This window comes from Plecotus auritus (genome assembly GCF_963455305.1).
Source record: "Plecotus auritus genome assembly, chromosome: 11".
NCBI classification, from domain to species: Eukaryota; Metazoa; Chordata; class Mammalia; order Chiroptera; family Vespertilionidae; genus Plecotus; species Plecotus auritus.
Window position 1 is genome coordinate 19,995,688 of NC_137777.1, and position 23,445 is coordinate 20,019,132.

Sequence of the window (23,445 nt, forward strand, 5' to 3'; positions counted from 1 at the left end):
TATTAAGTCATTCTAAACCAGAGCTTGACATAATCCCAAACTTTCCTTTATCCTTGGGGTGTCGCCACAAAGCTATCAAATTAATTCAGGCTGGCCACCTATATCCCCATCTCAAATAGAGGTAGCAAATTAAAAAAGAAAAAAGAAAGAAAGAAAAAAAAAAGCCAGTTCCTCATCCCTTCATCCTCTCATCCCCACACAGAGATACACAGATCTTTTATTTAAAGCTCTCCAGGGAGGAGAGATGAGCCATTTTCACTGAAGCCAAGCAAAGCTATTAGGGAGCAGCTGGGGCAGTGGACAGATGTAATTATGGAAGACACTATAAAAGAAGATGCTCTATAAAGCGTATTCAGTAGAACTGACTTTTAGCTGCAAAGCTTTGGGGGAAGTGGTAGCTAAGGAATCAAAAAAATCCTTCACAGAGGAATTTTGTTTTAGATTTTGCAAACTATTCCTTGAACCTTCTAGGGGTGTTTATCTTAGAAAGGGAATATTTTTTTTATATTGATTTCAGAGAGAGGAAGGCAGTGGGAGAGAAGGATAGAAGCATCAAGGATGAGAGGGAATCATTCATTGGCTGCCTCCCGCACTCCCCCTACAGGGGATTGAGCCCACGAACTGGGCATGTGCTCTGACCAGGAATAAAACTGTTATCTCCTGGTTCATGGGTTGATGCTCAACCACTGAGCCACACTTGCCAGGCAGAAAGGGAATATTTGATCAAAAGGTCAATCAGTTGATTGGAAAACTATGTAAAAGTACTGTTGCATTTCAAAACGAAGTCTTCCTGAAAAATTGTAAGTATTTCCATTTATATAATAATTTCAGAAAAGATTTATCTTCATTCTGATTAACGTGCAATGAATGGAGCTACCATATACACAAAAGCATACACACACACATATATGCACACGCATTTAAAAACAAAAAGTTCAAATTTAAAGTATTTAGAAGTGAATAATTTTGTACTGATAAATCTACATAAAATAAAATTGTTTATGGGAAAATAGCAGTCAAAATCAAATAATAAATTTAAAGAAATTATTTGCAACTTAGGACAGATAAAAAGCTAATTCACCAAAGGTCATACAAATTTGAAAAAAAAAAAAGAACTAACAGAAAAATGAGCAAAGGACATGGACAGACGGATGACAGGACAACAGAGGAAAAAAACGAGCAATATACATGAAAAGCCATACAACTTCACATATAACATTAAAATGTAAATGAAAAGGAGACTTTCTTCATCTGATTGGCAAAAAAGTAAAAAGTCAAAGCTTGCTAATAGTGGTTCTGTGCAGGGTTTGGGGAAACCCATTGGTAGTGAGAGTGTGAATTGAAGCAGCACACATAAAAGAAAACCATACTGCTCGGGATTTATCCTGCACAGAAACATCCAAAAAGACAACGTAATTATCTGCCAGTAAGGCCTCTAGTCGTAAAAAGGAGTGGCACGCACCTGTGCGTGCTGAAGGGGAAAGGTCGGAAAATCGCTTATTAGTCAAGAAAAACGTGATGCAAAATAGTGAATGTGGTGTGTCTGCTTTTGTGTAAACAGCTCTTCACGTAATATATAACCTGGAGGGATTAAAAAAGATTTGATAGCAGGGCTTCCCTTGTCAAGGGGACAGCAGGGATATAGAGAGACTCTTGTTTTCATTTTATATCTTTTTGGAACCATTTGGCTTTTCTAACCATGTGCATATACTCTTATTATAAAAATTATAGCTAGGGGCCCAGTGCAATTATGGGCAATTAGTTTTGTCTTTTTTTTTCTTAAAAAAAAACAACCCTACATTTCTTAAAAGAAAATATTATTTTATAATAAAAGCAACTACACCATGTAGGGTAATATTAAGAGGGCTTTGGAGTCAAGCCGCCTGGGTTTGGACCGTGGAACTTTTCTCTATGGAGCCTTGAGCAAGCTATCTACTTCCTCTCGCCTTAATTTCCTCACCTGTAAAACGGGGTGAAGATGTCCACAGTAAGTACTACTCCAGGATGGTGGAAACGAGGTGGAACATGTGCCCGGAATATAGCTAACACTCAACATGTGTTAGCTTCTATTATTTCATAGCGAAAACTACGGGCCCCGTGGCTAATGGGCCAGAAGGGGGCTTTTCAAACACATTTCCCTTAATAAGCCCCACAGGAGGAAGTGCCTTATTCCACGTAAGTCACGCATTTTATAAGCATTCTTTTAAAAAGGTGGTTTTTCCCTCAGCGCACACAGTAGATTATGTCTGAAGATCCATGGTCCTGAAACAAACTTCCCACGGCCTCCTCCAAAAATCTCTCGAGTTGTCCCTGGGTTAGAACCCTGCCTTCAAAGAGCCCCAAGGAAAATGCACACAGGTTTACAACAACTTCATCTTAGCAGAGGCCAGTCCCCTGCGAGAGTAGCTTTGAAGGTCTGAGAAAGGGCGGGAAGGATCGTGGGAGAGGAGGGACAAGAGAGCCCTCAGGGCGAAGGCCAACTCCACCTAGTCCACTCCTTTGTCTTGAGCTGGCTCAGCCACCTGTCCTGGCAGAGATACAGGCAATCCACCTGCAGACCAGGAAAACAATGATAAACAGGTTGTAAAGGGACTGCACGCAGGAAAGGAGGAGGGAGTGGAAATTTCTGACCAGGGCGAAAGTTTACGAATTTCCTAGAGGGACCCAGGATACATTTAGTCTCCCTCTGCATCACCACCAGGGCATTGGCCAACCTTAGTAGAGCACAGGGAAGGAGAATGGGTGCTGTTTGGCTTGGTGAAGGATCACCCAACTCCCCTGGGCCTGCTCTCTTCATTAGTAATAAATAAATATGCGGCCCTGTCAATTGACCTGAGATGGCCAAGAGGAGGATGCTGGAGAAGAGATCAGGCAGTTCAACCAGAGCACCAATCAGATGCTTTGCACTATTCAGCATCGCCAGAAGGAGGCGCCAGCCTGCAGATTCATACCCACAAAGTCCATCTAAAGAAGGTGCCTGAAAGCCCAGCTCTACCTCTCACTAGTTCATGTGTCCTTGGCCAAGTGTTTTTAATGTCTCTAAGCCTTAGTTTCCTCATTTACGTACTATCCATGTATACACATACATATGTATATGTATTTTAAAGGTTCATTTGTTTCTTTAACTTTCTGAGCACTGGCCATGTGTTTGACATGCACATAGACATTAACCTTTTAATGACTATGAACAATGCAATGATCCCTAAGCCTTACTGTGCATAAGAATCACTTGGGAAGTTGGATAATATGCAGATTTCTGGGCAACACTCCAGGTCAGAAGATCTAGGGGAAACTCAGGAATCTACATTCATTTTTGTTGTTGTTGTTAATGCTCACCTGAGGATATTTTTCCCATTTAGAGAGAGTGGAAGGGAGGAGGGGGAGATAGACAGAGAAACATCTATGTGAGAGAGACACATCGATTGGTTGCCTCCTGCATTTGTGGGCTGATGATCTAACCACTGAGCAACCGGCCAGGACAGGAATGTGCATTTTTAATAATTTCCATAGATGGTTGTGAAGCAAGTGGCCATGGACCAGGCTGTGAGGAGGAGCACTCCAAAGATAAGAGCACCTGGCATCTCTCTCCAGGTCTGGTCAGATTACAAGGGCTCTCTCTCCTCAGCAGGAAGTGGAAGGCGAGTGAGCAGAAGCTAAGGCAGACAGGCGACCAAGAAGAGTTAATTTACAGACAAAGTACCCAGGAGCGAAGAGTTTCATTTCTAGAATGACCTCACTCCTCACAGCTCTCTGGGAACACCGACCAGGCCTACATGCGTTTTCCGGGGATTGGAAGGGAAATGGGGACCCAGAGAAGGCGCAGGCTGTCCACATCGGGGCAGTTCCAGCCACATTCACGCACACAAACGCTGGGTTGTAAAGCTTTGGGAGACTTCGCAGTTAATCCATGGCTTGAAGTCCTCCCAATCCTGTTTGAAAGAGGAGGGGCCAGCTAGTTTGGAGTCGGGGGGTGTCAAACACCATTTGGCAGAAACACCCCACGATCCAGCACGCGTTCCATTTGGGTTATCCACCAGCCCTAACCTGCTGCCTTTGGTGAGTTGACGTGTCCACGGCTGATGTGCCGAATGGCACCAAAGGAACCATACGGGCCTGATCGTCTCCCACATTGGATCAGCATTGGGCACAAGCCCTTCAATAGGTCAGCCAGAGGGCAGCCCTCTCCCCCACTGGCCCTCCACTGAGCTGCTCTGGGAAGGGATCCATGAAGTGTCCATGAACTTCATCCACATTGATTCATTTAGAGATCGGCTAATAACAAAAGCAAAACCTCCCTGAAGAATTTTCCAGACTCTCCCATGTTCTTTCTCCTGGATTTCTTGCTGAATATACTGCAGGATGCTGAATTTCTTCGCCTTTAAAAAGCTAGCCCGAGAGCCTACTGCTTCTATTTAAAGAGAAGTGTTTATCCAGTGTTTACCAAAATGAGGTGCCTGCCCTTCATGTCTGGCAGGAAAACCTAAATCAGGGAAAAGCAGCAGTTGAGGTGCAGCTGTGGGTTTGAAGCAGGGGTGTCATTGTGGGGGGGTGTTAACAGGAGGAAGGAGGTGATGGCGGGGTGGAAGAGAGAAATGGAGACTGAGATGCCACCAACATTAAAAAGTCACATGTAATACCTTAATCAATTAAAAAAACGAACAAACAAACAAACAAACAAAAAAGTCAGGGCAGGGCTAGGACCTGTCTGTGACTTTAAGTACAGAACATGAGCGAGAAGGAAAGGAGGGGTCCCCTTTGAAGTCATCTCAGTGTCCACTCTCCTCAGTGAGGTGGTGCTGTCTGCAAATAGTTCGAGACCATGAATGGAACAAAACACCCGCTTGCTAGGGAAAAGATGACACAATTTACAACTCGCCGCAGAGACATGTAACAATGGCTCTAACACTTTTTGTAAAATCTCACTTCTGTCCTTAAGTACAGCTTTTTTATTATTGTTGACAGCAATACAGATGTTCCCCCATTCCTTCCCTTTTGCCCCCCTTCACCCAGCCTCTACCTCCCCCCAACAACAGGCCTTCACCACACTATTATCTGTGTCCATGGGCAATGGATACCTATATAATAAAAGCCTAAGCGACCGTTACAATGGAACGACCAGAATGACCGGTCGCTATGATGCACACTGATAACCAGGGGGCAGACGCTCAATGCAGGAGCTACCCTCCGGTGGTCAGTGCGCTCCCACAGCGGGAGAGCCGCTCCGCCAGAAGTCAGGCTCACAGCTGGCAAGTGCAGCGGCGGTGGTGGGCGCCTCTCCCACCTCTGCAGAAGCGCTAAGGAGCAGCAAGCTGAGCGGTAAGGTGCAGTGAGCAGGCGGGCGGTAAGGAGCGAGGGGTCCCAGACTGCAAAAGGGCGTAAGCCGGGATGAGGGATGCCCTCACCCCCCCAGTGCATGTGCATGAATTTCGTGCACCGGGCCTCTAGTATATATATAAATTCTTTGGTGAATCTCTTCCCATCTCCCCACCCCTCTCCCCTCTGAAATCTGTCAGTCTGTTCCATACATCCATGCCTCTGGACCTATTTTGTTTGTCAGTTTATTTTGCTCATTGGATTCCATACATAAGTGAGATCATGTGATACTGGTTTTGACTGGCTTATTTTGCTTTAAGTACAGCTTTTTAAATTGACTCTAAGACCTAATATTCTTGATTGCTTCTCCTCATCCCGTCCCAACAGCCTCGGGGACATATGCTGCATAACTGCTCTCCACACACAGCCTCCTTCCCACCCTGGGCAGCAGCACCAGGTGCCACAGTCCACAGTCCACACGGAAGTCAGGGCCACTGCTGCTCACTCCCTTGGCTTTCCCAGCAGCATTGACCTTGACCTTCACTCCATGTAACAGCCTGCCAATAGCGTGAAATCACTGGACCTTGTCAGCACTCGGCCGTGCTCCATTCTCATATCTGACATCCTTTCGCCACCCATCACAAAAAGCGGAACACTGACACTAACTTACGTCTGCCGCCCTCATCCTGCTCACCAGGTCCCTGCCTTCATTTTTACAAAAAAATGATCACATCTCTATGTGTCCCTAAAACATAGGTTTGTTTTCTGCTTTTTTTTTTTATATAAACCTAAATGAGTTGGGTTTATTTCAGTTGCTCATCTAGCTAGATTTTCCATTCTGATCAACATCTATTTGCATTTCCAGAGGCAGGAGTCTCTGTAAGAGAACAATGAAAAGAGTGAGCCCGCTTTTATGTAATGTTTTTTGTAGGCAAAAACCAACGCTCTGTGGGTCATTTGTCCTTGTACCCCGCTCCCTCTCACTGTCATGGGCAATCAACTGTTCAAAGTAAATCCAGGATCTCTGGGTTAAACTACCCCCATTTTAGGATCCAACATGCCTACGGTGACCCCTCGTCCCAGGGTTGGTCAGACCCCGGGTAGTCCTACGAGATCAGGAATTAGCAGTTGGGTTTGGCTTGGGTCACTCCACGGCCTTTCCCCTTGGTCTGGGCAGTGAGACCAGCGGACCCAGAGTTACCACATTACACATAACCTCACGGAGGGGAAGACACCTCGTGAGAAGGACAGGGGACAGGTAGCTGCATCCTGTGAGGATGTGCTGGTGCTAAACGCAGCCAGGACGTGGTTACGTTCCTAGCTCTAACGCCAAACTCGGCACCTTAGTCACGAGTAAGGGAAATGCCCGAGCGTTAGCACAGGCTCCCTGCTTCAGAGAAGGGGAAGCGACTGTGCAACCGTCTCTGTATTAGAGAGGAACTGCCCTGCCTCAGAAAGGTGAAAGCCGAAGTCAATAGTTCTGTCTTTTGATTGGTATCTTAAGCATCTAGGCATTAGCTCTGACGTTTGCTGCTTTAGAACATCCTGTGAATTTACATAACTAGGTCTGTGGAGCCGGTCGGGTAATTATAGGGTAGATTTTAAACCATCCTCTGCCCCTACACCCACGTCATCTTCCCATTCCTCTAAGACAGTGGTTCTCAAAGTGGGTTCCAAAGGAACGTGTTACAAATGTAGGTTCTCAGACCCCACCCGGACCTATGGAGTCAGCAACTCAGAGGCCAGGTGGGGCTCAGTCATCCGGGTTGAACAAACCCTTCAGGTGTCTAAAAGTTGAGAACCACTGCTCTAAGACCCCTTCTAGAGCAGCTTCCTGAATGGTTGCCTCTGAGAAACAGAGCAACAGGCTTGACCTTGATTTACAACAGAAATATCACAATAATAAATGTGTCAAAATGTGCCTTACACACTAAGACTGCACACCTGCATGGAACTCCAGAGTTGGGAAATTTCCGTTTTCCCCACAGGTATGTGCTTTTGCAGAGGGGTTGCTGAACCCTGTGAAAATGCATTCATGGTCTGCAGCAGGGGGCTTGACAGGAGCACCACCACCCTGCCCTGCTCTGCATCACATACCAGGATGCGGATAGTCAGTGAACACCGGCCACACCAGCAAGGAGACTGCTCTTTTTTTTGCACATGAGCCCTTGAGGCTGAGCCATTAACCTATTATCAACAGAAATAATAGGACTGAATCTTCATTCAAAAATGAAAAGTTAACACATTGTGAATACACCTAAAGGAAGTAAGCATTGCTATTTTTTTTTTCATTTTATAGACAAGTAATTATTTACATGCATAAAAGATAAGAATACAAAATTATATGGACTTGAGCCTAGAGCTATATAAAATGGGCCTAAGAAACAGATAATGTGTAAAACATCTAACAGAAAGGGGGTTTTCATAGTGCTGTCTGAGGACCTGGACTATTTGCTGAAAATACAGATTCCTGACTCCTACCCCAGATCTGCTGACTGAAATTCCCCCCGTGGTTCCCATAAGCGACATTTTCACACTTTGCTCAGGTGAGCTTTCTCACACACTAAAGTTGGGGAACAGCTATAATACATAGCTCTGGCTTTCCATATCTCACTATGAATCCAGGCACCTGCTCCATTCCGTCTGTTTAGTAACCCCGTGATCTGGCTGCTCCCTCCCAGCCTGAATGCTGCACCCCAGGTCCTCATCCTTTCTCGCCCGGAATTATGAAACAGCCACACACTGTGTCCCAGCTGCTCCGTGGCCCTGAGCCCTTCATCTTCCTCTCTGCTCCGGAGCATAAATCTCATTAGGCGATTCCCCTGTAGAACCCTTTAACGGCAGCCCCTGTCCTTAAGATAAAGCCCCAACGCCACAGCATGATTTACAAGCTCTTTATAATCTCTTCTGCCGCCTCGCCTCCGCCTTGCCCCAGCCCGTGGAGCCATCACCTTTGCCTGAAGGCGGCACCTCGCTCTCTAGATTCCCGGTTTTCACACACGCTGTTGCTGTTCCGTGGACTATCCCCTGTCCCTCTAGGCCAGGCTAACTACTACCTGCTGTTCAGGTCACAGGTGAGCCTCCACCTTTAACTCCTTCATGCTCTGACCTCACCCACAATTTAACAAGCATGTATGACACTGCCCTGCTATGTGTTTGCCATGTGCCAGCACACCTGTGTCGGCTCCTTGAGGGACATTGTATCCCAGTGTCTAATGCAGCATTCATCACACAGTAGGTGCTGTCACCTTAAAAGATTTCAAAGCACTAAAGGTTCCTCCACTCTTGGCATTCAGCAATGGCTTCAGGGAAGGCTCTCTACTGACTTACCTCCCGCTTTTCTCCCCTTTCTGTTGGGGTGACAGACTAGTGTTGTGGCAAATAGGATAAATATACCCTCCCCTCCCACCTCCATCCCATGTGCCCAAGTTGCTTAATACTCAAGTTTTCAGCCCAAAATTTAACATGCAAAACCCTGCAGCCTGGAAAGACCTCTGTCTTGTTGATCACTGTGTGCCCCCAAAGCTAGTGCCTGGCACAGAGTAGACTCAGAAGAATATCTGAGTGAGGAAAAGACAGTACTGAGAAAAATTACAGATATGTTTGTGAAAATAGCACCACTAATTTTTAAAAAGTCGCAAAGGAAGCAGGCAGACTGGAGGTGGATAAAAACATACAGGTTACCAAAGGAGAGAGTAAGATAAATTCTTGACCAGTAAAATTGTAGAAGAGGTCCCTTTATAAGGCAAGTAGGAGCAGCAAAGTCCACTCATGACCAATTCGCACTTCCTTTTCCGACAGAGTTATGATTGCGGGCTAATAAATGGCACACGTGGAATTCATAGGCACTCAGTCAAAACACTTAGGAGAGTCTGATGAACAAGGCTGGCACGCGCCCGGGATGACAGCACAGCTCAGCACCCGAAGGGTGTAGACTAATGGATTGCCTGTCAACCTCCAGGGAAATCTCTAGTAACGTGTCACCTGGCTCCGTCCTTGCCCTTATCCTACTTAACATGCTTTATTAATGACATGAATGAAAACATGGAAGGCACGGTGCTGACGGCAGCCTACATTACACAAGCCTCGAAGGCACAACCCATACCATGAATGACGGCGTCAGACACTAATGCTACTAGACACTGTGTACTAAAACCCCAGCCTGTCAAGAACTCTCCATCTGCTGTTTCCTCTCATCCTTCCTCTCAAAGACATACAGGGTACAGACGAGGAAACGGAGGCTCCGAGTGGTGATGAGATGTGCCCCAAATCACAGAACTAGTCAACAGCGGAGCTGGCTTGTCTGACTCCCAGAGTCTGCTCTCTTCTCTGCCCACGCTGCTTGGTACCTTGTGATCAGAATTCACCGAGATCTAAGAACTGGAAACCAAGATGATACTCATGATATTCAATTTAGTCCATTTCAAAGATGTGTTCAACCTTGTACGCGTGAAGGCACTGGGTCATGGAGAAGTAGGGTTCTGATGCTCAAGGCTCCTTTTAGGAGATGACCTATAGAAACAACTAGGATATGAGGGAGGACATGAGGAGCATAACACAGACAGCGGGCACTAAGGGAACACAGAGGAGGAAGACCAAGTGCTGGGGGTGTGGGAGGGGGCAGACCTTAGGTGAAAGGGATGACATGAGCGAAACACGGAGGATAAAAAGCACACAGGGGATAATTAGAATATACTGAATCCCCTGTTTAGCTGGCATACAGTGATCAGATGAGAAAACGCAGCCAAAATGGTGCATTGTACCCAGAGAATAGAAGAATGTGAATGCTACACTAACACAAGTGCATGGGAACTTGGGACACTAAGCTACGGGCATTTACTCTGAAGGCCAGAGGGAGCCGTGGCCAGATTTGAAGAGGGTGGGGATATGAACAGAGGGTTGCTTGGTGGACGTACTGAGGCAGCTAACCCGAAGGAGGGGCTGGAGCAGGGGTCCTTAAACTATAGCCCGCGGGCCACATGCGGCCCGCCGAGGACATTTATCCGGCCCGCCGGGTGCCGCTGCCTGTCCTGCTTAGCAGCCAACTCGTCCCGGGCCCGCAGTGCGCATAGGAATTTGTTCATAGTTTTTTGTTTTTTTTTAAACTATAGTCCAGCCCTCCAACGGTCTGAGGGACAGTGAACTGGCCCCCTGTTTAAAAAGTTTGAGGACCCCTGGGCTGGAGGCTGGAAGGCCAGGCCAGTGGGCATTACAGTTAGGAAATGGGTTGTACAGCAAGGGGGGAGCCCAGACCATCGCGTCCCCTTCCACATAGATCTTAGGCCCACAAATTTAACTGCACAGGTTCAAAGTCATTGAAAACCCCAGGTGAACAAAAGGATTTAAAACGGTAAAAGCATGAAGTAAGTTAAACGCTAAGCAACACCTCACCTTATGTTATACACTTGACGGCAGGACTAACCCATAAAAGAACAATTGAATGAAGATAAGTTTTTAGTATAACCACAGAGCAGAGGAACAAAACAGGAATTATCCCTATGAAATGAAGGGGGGGAGGGAAAGGCCTCCCCCATATTGCCTGAGGACGATGTGAAAAATTTAATACTCTAACCACAATGGCTTGAGATACTCCAAGATCCATGCTCAATTTACCACTGTGCAATCCATCTTTAATGCAAATATTTTTTTCTTTGCAAGCACAAACGTCCATGAAATAAAAACAATTAAGCTGGGTAAAGTCTGGCAATGTTGGCATCTATACAGAGTGTTCCAACAAAAGCCAATGGAGAAATGGAAGGCCTGGTGGTGTCTGTTTTAATTCAGACACGTGTTCAAGGAGCTAACAGGAGCATCGGGGATAATGAAGTAATATGAAAATGCTTCCAGGCGAAGGCCTGGCAGCACAACAGAGAATTCTGGATCAGGGGATGGGCTTGCAGGAAAACAGGTGCAAGGCAGGTGCAACAGCTCCCGCCCTCCTGCCCTGGGACACCTGTTCAAGGCCCAGGGAGCCTAGCGCAGGCCCGGGGAGGTGACTTCACCTGGGATGCTACACTTGGGAGCTGGGTACCTGCTGGGGAGAGACAAGGAGTTCTGCAAACCAGCTGAGCTCCTAGCTCCAAGCACCTGAATTTCACCTCCCACCATTGTTTTTTTTTTTTTTAATATATTTTATTGATTTTTTACAGAGAGGAAGGAAGAGGGATAGAGAGTTAGAAACATCGATGAGAGAGAAACATCGATCAGCTGCCTCCTGCACACTCCTTACTGGGGATGTGCCCGCAACCAAGTTACGTGCCCTTGACCGGAATCGAACCTGGGACCTTTCAGTCCGCAGGCCGACACTCTATCCACTGAGCCAAACCGGTTTTGGCTCCCACCATTGTTGATCAACTGAAAACTCTTTGGATTCTCAAGCTTCTGAACACAATGTTTCTGAACGTCCCCTACAAGAGCTCGCTACGAATTCTTGTGTGGTTTGTAGCATGTAAAAAGAACGGAGCACACCCATGATTAGATTATACTCTGCACACACACTGTGCCCCGAGTTTCCATGGACTTATTAAAGGAATGTTCCCCAGGACCTCAACTCAAAGTGGCATCTGGCACGGAGCACTGCTTCCCAGGCCAACCCTCTGCTTGTCCAACTGCTCTGCCCCACCCCCCAAACAAGTTCACTTTTAAGTCCAAGTGCACTCAGTGTTCTCTGTTCTCTCCACCTTCCAATGCTCTCTGAAAAACCACAGTCGAATGGAAAAGCAAAGCAGACCATGACAAAAACAAAACAAAACAAAACAAAACAAAACAAAAGCTAAGACCACTCTCTTTAGGAGCACTGGACGGTTTGCATGGCAGTAAAATGGAGAGAAGTCGAAATGGTAGTTTGGAAATATCCCCAAACAATTAAATAGGACCTGGCTACTTTCGGCGGCCTACACCTATAAGCACCCCAAAACGATGGAACTAACCAGGCTCAAAGGGAACAAATCCACTGAAGTGGAATTCCAATATCGCCTTAGCATGTAGAATCATGTGGAATCACAAAAATATCTCCCAGGCCCTCGGGCATATCCATTAATTCACAAACGTCTAGCGCACACCTATTAAGTTTTAGGCGCTGTGCTAATTACGGAGAACACGAGGCAAAGACAACACGGCTCCGTGTTTAAGTGTTACATTGTGCTCCAACTTGTTTTTAGTGACACGTAACCTAAGGTTGTAAAATGATGTTTAAGTGCAAAGAAATGATACGACACACACTTCAATACAGTGGTCACCTTGGGCGGGGGGGGGGGGGGGGGGCGGCGAGACAGAGAATAGGATCTGGGCAAATCCACAGGCAGATGGTAATTCTTAGGGTGGAACTTTATTATACTGCATAGTTTACATATAATCATTTCTGTGCATCACATTATATATCAAAAAATAAAAAAATAAAAAAGAAATAGGAGGAACATCAAAAATTAGTTTTAAGTAAAAGATAATAAAAGGAGAGAGAGCGAGAGAGAGGGAGGGGAGGGAGAGAGAGAGAGAGCACGCGCGCATTATCCATGTCATAGAGGGGCTCACATTCTAGTAGAGAAAAGTCACCCGAAAGAGAGTTTTTAAATATAACATGGCAGCCATAACAAAAGAATTTTGAAAACTCTAAGGGCATAGCACTTAAGTTAACAGCAATGGCATGCTAAGTTCAGACCCCCAAGTGTCTTTTCACTTAAAAACCTAGTTTTACCCTTTTTAAGTGTTGACACAGCATTACTTCCTCTGGACAGCTTCCCAGACCCCCAGATCTGGGTTCCATGGTCCTCGTCTGTGCATGCATAGAACCCTGCAGGTGCCACAGAAACATACCACGCAGGGACAGGGAGCCCCCGGTTTACTGTTGTGTGGCGCACTGCCAGGCACACGGTATTTGTTGAAAAAACAAATGAGTAGCATTACTGGGTTCAGTTCTGTTAAATGATGGCCGAGACTAAGGAGAAAAGGAAGGGGGGAAATGCTAAGTTGGAGAATCCCATCCAAAACTCAAGGATGCCCCAGCTTAGCACAGAGGAACCCCTTTGCTGTCCCTGGTAGGCTGGGCTTGGCAGGACACCAGACGGCGACGAGGGCGGCACGCCTGCAGGCCCTAAACCTTGCTCTCTATGCACTAGCGCTTCGGCTTCCCTTCTTCCTTCCCTTCTTCCTTCCCTTCTTCCACCAAGTAGGAGGGGAAAGCATTGGATGTCAGGCAGTAACCCAGTATCAGGTTCAGGCACAGCCTCTCAAGAACAGTCAGGCCTGCCAGTCGCCTCGGCAGAAATCAGATCTTGCTGGCAGAGGCTGGCAGAGCCTTCCTATCTCAGCCAAGGGGATGAGGACAAGAAGCCAAAGACTCGGGAAGATCCAGTTTCTGTGAATAATGCTGCCGCCACCCAAGACAAGGGGCCCCCTTCCCTCCGAAGCTGCCATGAACGAACACCCTCTGCTCGAAAGGATATGCCCCACAGCCCAGGACAGCAGCACCCAGCACCTAACAAACAAGTGACAAACGGGCACCATCAGACCATGTGCCTGTATGACAGCAGCGGTGAAAAGAAAGTGGGGCATGATTTTCGTCAAAGATCCGTAGAGTATAGATAAAAGGTCACCATGGCAGTGGGATGTGGCTAAGAATTTAACGTTTACCTTGAAACAAGGCTAATTGTATTCTAAGTACATTATCTGAGTGAAATTGCATTTAAAATCATGTTTAACAAAATATATTTAGTATTTATGGACATGCATTGATTACAAGTCCCCAGCCTCTAGAGACCTCTTTTTATTTATTTATTTACCTACCTACTTATTTATTTTTTATTTTTTGTTAAGTTTATTGGGGTGACATTAGTTAATAAAATTCTATAGGTTTCAGGTGTACAATTCTAAAATATATCATCTGTATTTGTACTGGGTGTGCACCATCCCAAGTCAAATCTCCTTCCCCCTCTTCTACCTCCTCCCATTCCCTTACTCTCTAATAACAGAGACCTCACTTTAAATCTTTTTAAATCCTACAAATGTCCTCCGTTTCCATTCAAGCCAGTTGGTATAATCCTTGCTGCACATGCCCCATTCTTGCCAGGGCAAACAGATGGGAGGAAGAGAATATGCCAGAAAGAAGAAATGGGGAATGAAAATGACATGGAAATAAAAATAAAGCTGCAAAATATAATCTGGGTCAACTCTTCATGCGTTTGAAAGTCAGCACCGGCAGGCTCTGCACATATGGCGTTAGTTTTATACTTTTCTTGGCTCAGATGTCACACAGGATTAGTGCAAAAGGAAAAAATCCCAGCATGGGGCCCATTTTTATACAGATTAATCAATCATTTCCCATCTCTTCCTCTCCCAGCATTCCCCAAACTTCAACTTAATGAAACTGCTCTCTTTTCAAAGTATGTCATGACTGCACTCTGAACGGAAATCCTTTCAGGAAAGGAAGGAAGCTTAAAGTTTGAACCCAGATTTTTAATTGTCACATTTTTAATTTGTTCTAAATATTAACTGACTTATGGTATGTGGCCTGGTTTTTTTTATCTTGCATATCCATTGTGGTATCCTACATACCTATCGTGTTATGGCAGCAAAATTAATTGGCAAACCTTTCATTCTGTAAGTGCAGAGTGATTTAGCAACATCATATAGCCACACATTTGAAAAGAGAAAACTAATTGTATAGCTCACATTTTGCTACCTACATTTTCATGGACATCCAATGCCATCATTTCCATCAGAATGCCAAGCACTTGGTTAGAATGTTCTTAGAAAGTATTTGACAGGAAATTTGATAGGTTGAATGGAACCAAACCAAAAAACTGTTCAAGCTACTAGGGACAGTCTCCCTTGACTACAAGGCACTGTAAAATGATAATACATACAGTAATCATAATACAATAGCAGCTAATACTTATTGTATGCCATGTGCCCTTACGTCATTGAACTTTCCAAGCGACGTTTGTCATAGGTGCTATCATTATTCCACTCCACAGATGAGGAAACAGTCTTAGACAGGAGTTCAGGTATTTTGAGTTGAAAAAAAGTCCTTAACTATGTGAATTTTCAGAGAGAGACATATTGAGGAAGGGAAATGGGGCTGTGTAAAATACTAATGAGGTGAAACATTTTGGGTTAAATGTCATCAATGTGGTTTCCAGGTCTCCAAAACCATGGTCTCTACAGAGTTCACCATGTACCCTTGTTCATGTGCTGGATAGAAATTATGTCTATAAAATATTAAGGCAAGGCAATGACCTAAAACTTGACCCCAATGACAAAGTCGGAGCCAGAGCAGTCATTATCAGTACCAACAGGGTGGTAGCTTTTCACCATTTTAGGCAATTAAAATTGAACCATGACTAACAGTTGGAAAAGATGACGTCACACTAGTTGTCCCTTGCCTAAATGGTCATGAGTCCAGAAAATAAAAGAAATTTACAACTTCGCACAATACTCTTTTATAGGATCAAAATGAATCTCTCTTATACCGATAGAGTGCTTGGTTTGCTTTTTGTTTAGAGCTGCTAGATGCCGGCTACCTACCGTGGACAGTCTAAAACTCTAAATTTTACACAATATTAAAGTTATTGAACTGGAGTTGGGGTTACCATATGTATAGTCTTTCTTTTGCTTCCACTAATTAATTGTAACACCACAGGCATTCATCATTTGCCCAGCAAATGAGAATCACTTTAAGATGACTCGTGTGTTACAACATTGAAAACGCAACCCCTTAAGCTCTTAAAATGTACAGTAAAGAGGACGTGTTAGGTCAAATCAGTTAATGCAAGGAAAACTCTTGCACATCCCAGTTTCACAGACATGAAGAGCTTCAGAATTTCTACTGGATGCCACATGGGAAAAGCAAGTTAAAACTGGCCCGAGAGAAGTGCTCTGAATAATTCCCACGGCGGACTGGCTGTCATGGTCACACAAGTAGGCTCTCTTGATAATAAATACATCGCGTCTCAGTCTATACTGAGGCCCACTGCAAACTCTGTGCAGTGCCCATTAGCATGCGCTGTGGCTGTGTTCATCCATTCCCGGCACACCCCTGGGCAAGGCCAGGCTCTGCATTTACAAATTCAACAGGCAAAATTCAGGACCAGAAGAGCGCGCTAAAATGAAAGCCTTTGTGGCCATTTTTGTTTGTTTGTTTGTTTGGTTGTTTGGCTTCAAATCATACAAACAGGCTCACCTATGAGAAGGGCTATTGAGAACAATGTAAGTGTGTATTTTTAATAGTTTACAGTAACAGACTCTGCATTCAGAATCTGTGAAAGGCAGAGCTGAAGATTTGTTTTTAGACGACAATTTTAGCCTACCACACTAACTTCACACACACACACACACACACACACACACACACGAGCGCCCACAAAGAGCATATCCTCTGTGATCCAATATAATTATTTACTTACTGTGACTAATACGACTTACTTAGAAGGTAAGCTCCGTAGACTTTCATGGCAAACACTGCCTCTGCACACAGCCTTCCACCACAGGCTGGGGTGTGTCTTGTGCAGAAATACAGTGTGTGCAGCTCATCCCTTCGTGGAGTACAGTCTCCGAGTAGGGTATCCATGGAGACCAAGCCTCCTACATGTGCCGGGCAAGGAAGTTACTCTGCTGGGCACCATAGCAACAGGAGGCAGAGGGAATGCCAGCCAATCAGGGAAGAGCACAGGAGCTTCTCCCTGGTGACTGCAGCATTTCAAATGAAACCATCGCCTCATGAATGGACACAAAGCATTTAAAGAAATACCAGATTGTCAAAGAGAAGTGAATGCCTACACAAGTCAAGGCTAATGCTTTGACAATGTTGGAGCATGACACTTAAGAGCCGTTGTACAATTATTATATCCCAGTGGGCAAGGGAGAAATTACATCCAAACCACACACATTCCTAAATTTAATGGCAAGCTGGCGAGGCTTTGAGGCAAAGGCTTGGTGTACTCCGTGAATTCCAGCTATTTAACTATGCAAGGCACTCCACAGTGCTGCCCGGGAGGAAGGAGCAGGAGAGGTCCACCATGCCAAAGGGAGAAAACAGGATTGAGGCCACTCTGCAGTAACTGTGGGCACATTCCTTCCAAATAGATTGCTTAGAGTAAACACGTTTATCTAGCTTCTACCAAAGCCCTCCGTTTTCTCAGAATAATTCGTAAGGAGGTATCCCTGACAAAATAGGGCTGATGCAGACAAGATGGTGAGTGGACATTCAAATGCCTTCGAGATGTGCTATTTGGAAACGTGCCTCCTCTCTCATGTTTATAACAGTAATGACAGTGATCATTTGTTGAGCACATACTGTATACTGGGCAAATACGGTCTCTCCAAACCCAGCTTCCTGCCAAATGCTGACACTGAGTTTTGCAAAACATACAGGATGTGATGAATACAGCCTGCTATATACCACACAGATTTTGATTCTCACAGCAACCTGGAAAGGCTAAGTATTAATTATCCGTCCATATTATAAAGAAAAAAACCGTTTCTTTTGTTACAAAAGAAACCCTCCCACCCATGAACTCCTCTTGCCCGCTGCTCTGCAGGTGACCTGGTCCACCCTATTCCAGGTCTAAATATAAGGGGAGGTACCCTCCGCCCACAACTACCTCCCCGAAAAGAAATCCCTTTGTGTTAGTGTCTTTCCAAAGCCTCTTATTATAGAGGTCTCTCTATAATTACCTTCTTTGAACAGAAAGTCCCCATTTGAAAAAGACTCATCAATCTGAACTGACCTCCATCAGGGCTAACCTGGGCTGCCTTCAGAGGTCAACTGCCAGGATTGTTTAATATGAAGGGGGGCAAGAAACTGAAAAACAGATTTTTAATTATTCCTGTGGTACGACTCCTCCAGCCTTTTAAAGATTACTCTAAAAGCAATACAGTCAATGGCTAAGTTGTAGAGATCACAATAACTCATATGACTGGCTAACTGAGCTCAGGCACTGAATGGCTTTGGGTCCTGAGGATACTCGGATACATCTATAGGAAAACAGCAAAACCCACTGTCTCCAAGTCATACATGGATGCTGGATGCGACAACCTGCCTCTTGTCCTCCAATGTCCACCTCCATGCCCTCCTTCTTCCACAATAACAGGTGACTAAGATGTCCTGGGATATAATTAAAAATGACACACGATGCCAAAACCGGTTTGGCTCAGTGGATAGAGCGTCGGCCTGCGGACTCAAGGGTCCCGGGTTCGATTCCAGTCAAGGGCATGTACCTTGGTTGCGGGCACATCCCCAGTGGGAGGTGTGCAGGAGGCAGCTGATCGATGTTTCTCTCTCATTGATGTTTCTAGCTCTCTATCCCTCTCCCTTCCTCTCTGTAAAATATCAATAAAATATATTTAAAAAAAAATGACACACGCCACTTGTGCGTCCTAGGTGAGGGGTCCTTCCCCCCTTCCTTCTTCCTAGTAGATGACTGTCAACGACACAGCTGCCTACCAGCCTGGGGTTACCCAAATACCTACCAGTATGTGCTGTTTTACAGGAGACAAATGAGCTTCGTTTACTTTTAACACCTGTATTTTGTGTGGGTCTCTTTTTACAGGAACTGAACTCCTGTCCTCACAGGACTTATCTTGAAAATAGGCACCAGACTATGGATTCAGAACTGCTGTATGTCAAACAGTCTGACTGGAAGTGAAGATGATTTGCTCTGGCAAAGACAGAGAAGTTGGAAAGCAGCTCTAAGGATGGGAAAGATGGAATAACATTTTTCAAAATCAACTATGATGAACAAAGTTCATGTTTTCAATTAATGATAGCGTATAAATATGTTCAACTAAAGTAACAAATAAAAAATCGACCGGATATTGACTATTTCTTCCATATCTCTAAAGGCTTACTCAAGTTAGCGAATCAATTGAACATTTTTTATCTCATTAGGAAAATGGGGGACTTTATATTCTGTCGCATACATTGTATTCATATACAGGATTGGGAAAGGGTAGGTTTATAGCTGTGAATACACAACACACAAGAGTTTATTCTTGTATTGTCACTTATTCATTATTGTAATATTTCCATGCACATGACTGTAAACCTACTTTTGCCTCACCCTGTCTTTTTTTTCTCTACTCTCATAGCCTCCTTTCTAAGCCATCTAAATTTAGTGAACTTGCTTCCAGTTTCATTTCCTCATAATCCAAGCTCCAGAGTAGCCAGAAGGATCCAACACATGTAACTTACGTTGTGTCTCTCTTCTTAAAACCCTCCAATGGCTTCCCATCACTCTAACAATACGGACCTCGCCTGCTAGCACCCTTCGCTTCCTAACTCATTGTCCCACCCCACCCCCACCCCCTAACTCTCCCTGCCCCCTCCTAACTCGCCCTAACTGTGAAGGATTACGGCTAAGTTCTCAGCTCAAAGGTCATCTCCCCACACACTTCTGTGCTCCATCCCCAGTCACTGTCATCATAGCATGGCCTTGCTTTACTGTCACTATCCGAACTCATCTGGTTTGTCTGCTTGCGTGTCAGCCATCTCCCCGTGTTAAAGGCAGCTCATGAGAACAGTCGTCCTGTCTGCTTTTTCACTCCTCTACCCTTAACGCCTGGGACAATGGTGCCAGCACAGAGTGAATGCTTCATACATGTTTGGTGAATGAATGAATGCCAGCCAGTCAATGCACAGCTGGGATTCAAACCTAGCTTTAGCAGAAATCTTATATGTGGCGATGTAAGAGGTTTACATTTCTTTTAGAAATAGAAAGTCTTCCTTGGACTCGTACATGGTGATCTCCTTCCTGCAATGCCACAAACATTCTCTGCATCTGAGAACGGAAGGCCACTGAAGCCAGGCTCCTGAGCGTGACCGCATTTGATCATAACTCGCCTCCATATAGCTTACTGCCACACCTTGGCTGCTCTCAGGTACAGGCTTAGCTGGTGGGAGACTTTAACTCACTGAATTTCCCAAATGAAGACACTATATTTTTTAACACATCACTTTTTTTTTTTTTGTCAATAACCCTACAGTATACCAAAATGCCCCACAACAAATTACATCGATGAAGAAGACCGAGGGATCAGGGTAATTACCCTTCTGGCTCCTTACCTGTCAGAGAAAGGGCACAGTTTGCTCCCACATACAGCCTGGGAATCCCCTCTGTCCGGGTTCTGGGTACCTCCACCCTCCTCCCGCCCCTGAATGATGTGGAATGGCTCCAAGCTGTTGCCGGGTATTTCACCATCCCTTGTTGGATCTCCTTAACGATGCCTCTGCCTTTACATGCAGACGGTCCCTTCAATAAACTCTCCTCCTCACTAAGGAAAAAGATCAGATATCTGCATGATTTACAGCTCTGGGTTTGTGAGTCTGTGTGTGAAAGAAGTTTCCAGGTTTACTTCTCTTGCCAGCAGTGGGTGTGTGGTCTGCTGGAGTGTCTGCTCTGCATGACAGACTATAGTGCTTCGTTCTCTACACGTTACAGCACGTAGTAAGCGCTTGGCAGGCGCCCAAATCAGTGGCTAGAACATTGTACATGCAATAAATCCTAGTGAGCCAGCATTTGGATGGCAGTCACCTTTGGGGAGAAGGGGATTATAACTGGCGAATTCTTTGGGAAAAACCACTAACGGACCATTTGGCAGCATTACATTGACTGGGGGCATCATCAAAAGCACAGTGGGAGAAGGCATGAAAGTAAATATGTAACCCCGCCTAAACATAAACACGACGTCCACTCATCACCCTGCAGCTTGGTTTTACTGCTCTGGTCTCTGCGGGGAAGAAGCGACAGACGTTACAATCGTCCACCACAGAACAGTCTCTGCTGTATTCAGGGTGAAAGAAAGTTCCAGAGATCCATTTCAGTATCAATGTACTAGTAAAGCTCTTGTTTGAGTTGAGAAGGTCTAATGATCTTTGCGATAGGCAGGCAGCGCATAAACATTTTGACAAGTAGAGCGAGGACCAACCAGTTCACAATGATGTGGAAAACACTGAAGACCTTAACATTTCTTTGATGTTCACATCCTCATGGTTTCTTGTACTAATCTGCATCCAAACGGCCTTCTGTGTTCAACTTCCTGTATTTCATTGAAGTTACACTAATGTTCATTGATTTTTTTTATCAGCAACAGCCAGCAGAATCTACATATAGACTGTATCAGCGAATTTATAAGAATTAATAAGACTTGTTAGGGCTATACAAACATTAGAGAAAAATCATTTCTGTCTTATAGCAACACATCCTTTTCGATTATCACACTCCTCTACTGCAATCAAAAGCAATCCTTTGAAAGCAGATCTTACAACCAGTGCAGTGGTTAGGAGTTAGGAGCAAACTTACTCTGTTTAAAATCCATTTACAAGCTGTGTGACCTTGGGTGCGTTACTTAACCTCTCTGTGCCTCCTTTCCCTCATTTGTAAAATAGGAGATAATGATTTCCCTTTTTAGCACTGACATTAAGGTAAAATGAGTAAAGTGCTCAGATTTAACCTGGGACAGTCAGTGCTCAATAAATATTAGCTAAAAAGTGTTTTAAATCCAATTTCAGTGTCATCCAAGCCCACAATTACATGTTCTCCCAGATATTTTCGTAATTCTCCGGAATTGGTTACAGTCGTTATTTGAGGCTGGGCCGAGATGCTGCAACCCCTTTGATTGTAACTCTAAGCTATTAGAAAAATAACGCCTTGCCAAGAGTGCTGAAAGTTTCCATATAACCAAAATCTTCTCTTTTTGGCACTAAAAGTCTAGTTTTTTTGTACTCTATGAAAATATTTCTCAAATGCTTAAGACCTTTTTCTGCCCCCAAACACATCACTTTCTGCCAATTCCACCTTGCAATGACTCAGTCTTTTTCTAGAACATCAATTACTGTACTAAGTGCTACAAAGCATTTAAACATTTAAGTGCTTTTTAGTGGTCTTTTGTCTGTTCTTTCATATTTTCCCATCTCTTACCTCATCGGCAATGTACCAGCTGTCAAGCTGTACTCTTGTCACTGTCCTATAGCAAACATTCCTCCAGATTTACGTAAACTGGAATAACACGACATGCTAGACGTTTGTTTCAAATAAACAAATTCGGTGTAAGAGTTTTAAGGGTTTTCTTGGAAATAAAGTGCATTGAATTTGTGATCTATCTATTTTAAGAGCTACAAATGACCATTATTACTGAGACATTACTTGTGGCTGGGGGAAGGTCAATTGGAAAAAAAAAAGGAGACATATGTACTACTGTTTGTAATACTTTAAACAATAATAATAATAAAAAAAGGAAATTACCTGTGCCAGGTCCAACATCGGGCCCTTTACATTCATCTATTTAATCTTCACAACAACCCATTGGACAGATGCTAACCATTAAGTTTCAAGACTAAAACAAGTAGCTGAAGAGCACACTAGATTTGAACCTAGTATGCTGGACTTGAGAACCTGGTAATTAGAAAGCACCCCCTTCTCCCCCCTTCTCGCCCCGCCCCCGCAAGGTAGGACAAGTGAGGTAACCTGGGGAGAAGCCCTGTTAACTCTCAGCTCTCCGCTCTCCTCTAGGCAGTGCAGGTTATTATAAGAATGGCCTCCCCCAGGTAAGCCGTCCAGCTCTCATTTCACAGAACTCACTTTGAAGTGAAAGTGATGCACGTGATAAGTGCAGGGACATCTGTAGGCTGTGGGCTGTGTGGGAAAGGATGTCTCTCTACTAAGGGAAGCAGTGATCAGTCCCTAACCGAGCTGGTGACCTTCTGAGTTTCCTAGCAAATGCCTTGGAATGTGGGAAACAGTTTTTTTTTTTAAAGGAACCAATCCTCTGTTATTGTTGCGAAGTTATTATAGTTCATCTGGCCAGGTTTCCAGTTTCAGGAGCCTGGGTGCCATCTGATGATAAGGGAATACTAACTTGGTTTGAATGCTGATGAAATACAGTGGGGTGGCATCTTTCAAATGCAGGTCTCAACACTGCAGTGTCTAAATGTGGATTTCTTTACAATCCAAGTGGCCACAACTATTTGCTCTTTTCCTATCCACGTAATTGCAGGTGCTGGGTTTTTTTTCCTTTCACATTTTCTTTTTTTCTTGATTTCAGAAGGGAAGGGAGAGGGAGAGAGAGACAGAAACATCCATGATGAGAGAGAATCATTGATTGGCTGCCTCCTGCATGCTTCCCCCCGCGCCCCCCCCCCAC

At 44.7% G+C, this 23,445-nt stretch overlaps 1 protein-coding gene across 12 annotated transcripts in view; it reads right to left on the reverse strand.

Moving 5' to 3' along the window:
* SYBU (syntabulin) overlaps positions 1–23,445 on the reverse strand; it is a 107,362-nt gene that overhangs the window by 16,487 nt on the left and 67,430 nt on the right. The window contains exon 1 of one of the 12 annotated variants that reach the window (XM_080647123.1): positions 16,732–16,892. The exons of the other annotated variants lie outside the window; for them this stretch is intronic. Coding sequence (XP_080503249.1) covers positions 16,732–16,876 — 145 coding nt within the window. The 5' untranslated portion in view covers positions 16,877–16,892. Of the gene's footprint in view, positions 1–16,731; positions 16,893–23,445 lie in introns of those variants that run through there. 12 annotated transcript variants of the gene reach the window in all.